This window comes from Limulus polyphemus, unplaced genomic scaffold (assembly GCF_000517525.1).
Source record: "Limulus polyphemus unplaced genomic scaffold, Limulus_polyphemus-2.1.2 Scaffold10109, whole genome shotgun sequence".
Classification (NCBI taxonomy): Eukaryota; Metazoa; Arthropoda; class Merostomata; order Xiphosura; family Limulidae; genus Limulus; species Limulus polyphemus.
This window is the reverse complement of record NW_013675719.1, coordinates 3899-10801: the sequence shown is the minus strand read 5'-3', so window position 1 is coordinate 10801 and position 6903 is coordinate 3899. Positions and strand designations below refer to the sequence as shown.

The 6903-nt window shown below is 34.9% G+C and overlaps 1 protein-coding gene across 1 annotated transcript in view; it reads right to left on the bottom strand.

Annotated features, from left to right (window-relative positions):
- Positions 1–6436, bottom strand: part of LOC106476240 (eIF-2-alpha kinase activator GCN1-like) — a gene marked incomplete at both ends in the record, with an annotated part of 15848 nt that extends 9412 nt beyond the window's left edge. The window contains 5 exons of the mRNA XM_013936906.2: positions 1155–1344; positions 2143–2270; positions 2815–2958; positions 4729–4809; positions 6111–6436. Coding sequence (XP_013792360.2) covers positions 1155–1344; positions 2143–2270; positions 2815–2958; positions 4729–4809; positions 6111–6436 — 869 coding nt within the window. The remainder of the gene's footprint in view (positions 1–1154; positions 1345–2142; positions 2271–2814; positions 2959–4728; positions 4810–6110) is intronic.
- Between the last annotated feature and the right edge of the window lie 467 nt (positions 6437–6903).

The window sequence follows — 6903 nt, the reverse complement described above, 5'->3', positions numbered from 1 at the left end:
ACGACTTGTATAAGTTATACCACAGTACCAATAAAATCAATTCTTATCTCTGTTGTCACATGATTGTAATCTGTTAGAACTAGTGTTAACGACTTGTATAAGTTATACTACAGTACCAATAAAATTAGTCCTTACTTCTCATTGCATGATTGTAATCTGTTAAAACTAGTGTTAACGACTTGTATAAGTTATACCACAGTACCAATAAAATCAGTTCTTATTTCTGTTGTCACATGATTGTAATCTGTTAGAACTAGTGTTAACGACTTGTATAAGTTATACCACAGTACCAATAAAATCAGTTCTTATCTCTGTTGTCACATGATTGTAATCTGTTAGAACTAGTGTTAACGACTTGTATAAGTTATACTACAGTACCAGTAAAATTAGTTCTTACTTCTCATTGCATGATTGTAATCTGTTAGAACTAGTGTTAACGACTTGTACAAGTTATACTATAGTACCAATAAAATTAGTTCTTAGTTGTCACATGATTGTAATCTGTTAAAACTAGTGTTAACGACTTGTATAAGTTATACTATAGTACCAATAAAATCAGTTCTTACTTCTGTTGTCACATGATTGTAATCTGTTAGAACTAGTGTTAACGACTTGTATAAGTTATACCACAGTACCAATAAAATCAGTTCTTATCTCTGTTGTCACATGATTGTAATCTGTTAGAACTAGTGTTAACGACTTGTACAAGTTATACTACAGTAACAATAAAATTAGTTCTTACTTCTCATTGCATGATTGTAATCTGTAACAACTAGTGTTAACGACTTGTATAAGTTATACCACAGTACCAATAAAATCAGTTCTTACCTCTGTTGTCACATGGTTGTAATCTTACCGTTAGAACTAGTGTTAATGACATGTATAAGTTAGAAAGTATTAACTAAACTAAGCTTTCATGTGAATATCATACAAGCACAGATTTTGATAATATTTGCCAATAACTAAAGCTGATTTTCGTTTACCAGATTCTTTTAAAATCTGCCATTTTGGTTTCAATGTCAGGCAGTAACTTAGTGACACTGTAATCTTAAACTTGCTTTTCATATAACTTATGAGGAAATAAAAGGTACAGCAGTGATCAGGAAAGACTAGAAAACAAAAGTTAAACTTGATCAATGTGCTCACCAACTTACAGATAAGTTTTCTTGGTATAGGTCCAACAGTTCCTGAACTGTGACGTCTAGTTGCTCAGGATATTCTCGTAAAAGCTGAGCCAATCCTGCAGCAGCAGCTTCCCTAACTACACTCTCTGGATGGGAAACATCATTCAATAACTTTGAGCAGAGCATAGGATCCACATTTAGTTTAGCTTCATCCCAGAGTCTGGATAAATACAAAATAATCTTGATAAAGAACCTTTTCGTAAGACGTGAGAAAACAAAAGAATATGTAAACTGGACGTTAAAAGTATTAAACAGTATGATAAGCCCAGTTTGCTATAGTAACAATACCTAAAAGACATAAAGAACTTTCAAGAATTTGCAAGGTTGTTTTCGTAATAAAATGAAGTTTTTGGTGAACCAAGAAATTTTCATTCCTTGAATTTTAATTATTTGTTTAAGATTGAATTTTTTTGTATGCTCAGCAACGTTTCAAGGTGGTGCAATTATGATTTATTTGTAACTAGCTAACATACACGTTCAAAAGACGTAGGTTTTCTGGTGGTGGGTGACGTGGGAGTCACTTCCCTCTGCTTGTACAATCAACGTGGGGGTCACTTCCCACTGCTTGTACAATCAACGTGGGGGTCACTTCCCACTGCTTGTACAATCAACGTGGGGTCACTTCCCACTGCTTGTACAATCAACGTGGGGTCACTTCCCACTGCTTGTACAATCAATGTGGGGTCACTTCCCACTGCTTGTACAATCAACGTGGGGTCACTTCCCACTGCTTGTACAATCAACGTGGGGTCACTTCCCACTGCTTGTACAATAAGTAAATGCTAAGATACACTTATGTTGATACCACCTGAGTAACATCAATTACATTACAAATAACAATGGTACTTGAGTTATTTTACAAAACAAAACAGAAGTAGCTATTTTACAAGTCCCACCGGTATTTGAGTTACACAACAAAAATGGTTACTTTAAATGTCACAAATGGTATCAGAGTTACTTTTCTGCCAGTTCCTTAACACCATCGTCAGAGTCAAACTTTGTGATCCACACTCGGCGTGTCACCTCCAGGCCAAGTTCATAGCTTGTGCTGGTTGAGGGCAACACCATAACTAGCACTAACAGCCCCTGCAAAGAAGTCACATCAGTAAAAAACATTCACAGAAAAGATAAATTAAGAAATGCCTGTAACATTTCTGGTCACAAAATGAGAATCTTGAAAGTCAGATCAAACTTAAATTAAGTACTTAAAAGTTCATCTCAGTGTATTATCTTCAAACAAATGTTAAAGAGTAGTTATAAAAAAAAAACTATCATTCAGAACAGGAGTGTCAAACCACTGGCCTATAACTTGTTTTAAACAGTCCAATCGATGCTTGTGTTGTTTTATCACAAGTAACAGACAAAGTGTTGTGACAGAGGGCAGGAAAAAAAGAATGAACTGTCAATTATTCATCAATTTGGCCCAAAGGTGAAAGAAGTTTAACAACCATGACTTAGATCCAGTTAGTGGTTGTGTTTTTATATCATGAACAAGAACAATGCTGTGTTGGAAGAGGCAATGAACTGTCATTTACGAATCTGGCCTTATTGACCTAAACAACCCTACTTAGTAAACTATTAGAGAGTAACAAGCATTTTTTTATTTAAATATTATCAATCTTCAACTTACACTTAGAGCAGCTTCCCTGACTGCAGGCTCTGCAGAGGTTAACCCTAGCAGCAAGGACTGAACCTCATCAAAGGAAGCTCTGGCACATCCTTCCAAACCACTTGCTGCTGCAGCCACGTCAATCAACGTCTTAGTTGAAAGTTGCTGAAAGATTCACAGATACAAATAAGCTACTCCTTAAAACCACGATGGAGTCTTACTTAATTAACTTCTACAGATGGCAGACTACTTGACATGTCTTTTTTAGATGACACATCAGTCTTGATAAGAAAGCCTCCATACGGAGACTTCAGTCTTGGTAAAGCCTTCACAGAGAGACTTCTGTCTTGATAAAAAGGCCTCCACATAGACTTCTGTCTTGATAAAAAGGCCTCCATATAGACTTCAGTCTTGATAAGAAGGCCTCCATATAGACTTCAGTCTTGATAAGAAGGCCTCCACATAGACTTCAGTCTTGATAAGAAGGCCTCCATATAGACTTCAGTCTTGATAAGAAGGCCTCCATATAGACTTCAGTCTTGATAAGAAGGCCTCCACAGAGACCAAAACATCATCAAATAAAAACACATCAGGTAGTCTCCTGTATACAGAAGTTTCCAGAGTTGCCCAAAACCTATACTAATAAACTCATCTTTAATACATGCAATTAAACTAATTCTTAAAGCATACAAATAAAATCATTCTTCATTCGTACAAGCAAGTTAATCCATAATATATACAACCAAGCTGATCCTTAATACATACAAGTTAATCCATAATATATACGACCAAGCTGATCCTTAATACACACAAGTTAATCAATAATATATACAACCAAGCTGATCCTTATTACATACAAGTTAATCCATAATATATATGACCATCCTGATCCTTAATACATACAAGTTAATCCATAATATATACGACCAAGCTGATCCTTAATACATACAAGTTAATTCTTAATACAAGCTGATCTTTAATATATTTGCTGATGTTTGTGAAGAGTGTAGTTCTCACTCAAAAACATTGCTGATGTCAGTGAAGAGCGTAGTTCTCACTCAAAAACATTGCTGATGTCGGTGAAGAACGCAGTTCTCACTCAAAAACATTGGTGATGTCGGTGAAGAACATAGTTCTCACTCAAAAACATTGCTGATGTCAGTGAACAGTGTAGTTCTCACTCAAAAACATTGCTGATGTCAGTGAAGAGCATAGTTCTCACTCAAAAACATTGCTGATGTCAGTGAAGAGCATAGTTCTCACTCAAAAACATTGCTGATGTCAGTGAAGAGCATAGTTCTCACTCAAAAACATTGCTGATATTGGTGAACAGTGTAGTTCTCACTCAAAAACATTGCTGATATCGGTGAAGAGCGTAGCTCTCACTCAAAAACATTTGTGATGTCGGTGAAGAATGTAGTTCTCACTCAAAAACATTGCTGATGTCGGTGAAGAATGTAGTTCTCACTCAAAAACATTGCTGATGTCAGTGAACAGTGTAGTTCTCACTCAAAAACATTGCTGATGTCAGTGAAGAGCATAGTTCTCACTCAAAAACATTGCTGATATTGGTGAACAGTGTAGTTCTCACTCAAAAACATTGCTGATATTGGTGAAGAGCGTAGCTCTCACTCAAAAACATTTGTGATGTCGGTGAAGAACGTAGTTCTCACTCAAAAACATTGCTGATGTCGGTGAAGAACCTAGTTCTCACTCATTTTAAAACAAAATTTCTCTTGACCGTGAATTAAATCTATTTCCTTCTGTCATTTTATCAAATGCTCTAAAACAGCTGAAACAATAACTTATTTACTTATCTATGGATTGTTTTATTAAAACAGAAGTTAAAATTTATAATTATGATTACAACTCAAATACTTAAAAAAGGTAAAATACTTCAATAACGTTATACTTATTTTTTACACTTTCAAATACCTGTACTTTCCCAGAAGTCTGCCCAATGACTTGAATCAACACATCTAACATTTCTCTTCGTGGAAGATAGACGGGACTATTCTGGAAAAACAACATATTTAGTTTTTATAAAGTTTAATCCCACGTATACATATCAGGCCAATTTGACTGACTTTGGAACCACTACAAAATTTGGAAAGCTTTTAATAAACATTACAAGTCTGTTTTACACATGAAAAATGCGATTTTTTTAATAAAATGTTTTTGCTAAAAATTTGTTTGTGAGCTTATAAAGCCTTTATGGAGTCAGACTGAGTGAAAGGTGATTTTAATGCTAAGAATAAAAATATTTCTTTTCACCTTACAGTTTTAATATTTCATTAAATGAATATTAAAAGTTTTTTGGGGGAAATAATTTATACTCTTATTTTCTCTACCCTAAAACCTAACTGTAGCAAGTTCATCAGTGTACAGTTAAATGAAAACACGAAAAAAAAAAAAATCAAAATACCTTTCTTTTCTTAAATGATTACAGATTGTAACAACAATGGAAATTATTTATTGTAACAAACACAGATGTCTAGCCTTTTTAGCATGTTCTCTTTTAGTTTTATTGCTTTATTTCTGTACTTGGGCCCGGCATGGCCAGGTTGTTAGGGCGCTCAACTCGTAATCTGCGGGTCGCATGTTCGAATACCCGTCACACCAAACATGCTCGCCCATTCAGCCGTGGGGGCATTATAATGTGGTGGTCAATCCCACTATTTGTTGGTAAAAGAGTAGCCCAAGAGTTGGAGGTGGGTGGTGATGATTAGTCTTATACTGCTAAATTAGGGATGGCTAGTGCAGATAGCCCTCATATAGCTTTGCGCAAAATTCATAACAAATAATTTCTGTACTATGAACAGACTTCAGTACCATGGCAACTAATATATCACCCAGAAGGAGAGCAGAAAGCTTAGGACAATCAAAATACCAGGTGAAATAATGTGACATCAAATTACTTACGTTATGTGCATTCTTTGAAGAAAGATCACGAGAAAGGTTTTTATTGAATTTTTGTTTTCACTCAAGTTTTCTTTTGTAACCTAACAAGTTTTTATTTTTACATTTCTTTTCTAAAAAAAAAAATTAATTAACCACGTAAAAACCCTTATGAATTTACTGTAGCAGCTAAGTAAATTTTCCAATAACTTTGATCTAGCTATGTAAATATCCACATGAATTTACTGTATTAATTACAGTACAGTACAGTATTAGGTGTGTAAACACTCCTTAGAACTTAAAGCACCAGCTGTGATTAACCTTTAGAACTTTGTACACAGTCTATGTTATTTGTAAACTGCATATATTTCAAGCATCCCACTTCAGTGCAATGTTTAGATTAGATACTATTCACTTACTAGATCATCTCCATCATCATCATTTCCAACCCTCAACTGAGCATGCTCTGAAATAATCTCAAGCACCTGTATTTTTACTTCAGGGTTAGTATGTTGGTCCAAGAGAGTTTTTCTCAGCAATGGGAAACGATATGTAAAAGCTGGAGCTTCAAGTTTGTGATGCACGCGTTTAAAAGCCGTGTGCTCATCACTGGGTCCACAAGCCACATTGTGTAGATATGCGATCACACGGTTTACTGCACTTGTAAGGTCTTCTTCTAGCCAAGCCGGGTCAAGCTGACATGCTGGGTTCAGGACTCGAAGAGTAATGTAGGTTTGTGATATTTCTGGTAAAAAAAAGATGAAATCACACTTTCTTATTTAAAGAGTTACGTCCTTCAAAATTCTTAGTAGAGAATAATCTGGTACTTACTTACGGTATTTACTACTTTCAAATGTCTATTTTCAGTTTCTGAACACATTTTGTCAAAAAACTCCCCCATATATCCCTCAAAAATGGTTTTGAAAATCATAATCCTAAACTGAAAATTAAAATCTTTCCATAGCAAAAGAATTCAGGGCAATTCGCAACCTCTTCGGTGGTAATTTTGCCAATTTTTTTTTTACCCAAACTCAATGGTAAATGTGGGTTGTTACAGCCTAACTATAAAAGGTCTGAAACTGGAATGTTGAAAAAAAATTGTTTTTCTTTCCTTCTGCGACAGTTTGACTTTTGTTGTGTTAGGTTCACACCTTTCATCTCTTATTAAGCTTTAAATTGATATATAATTTAGTTGGGTAGTGTTATTAGTTT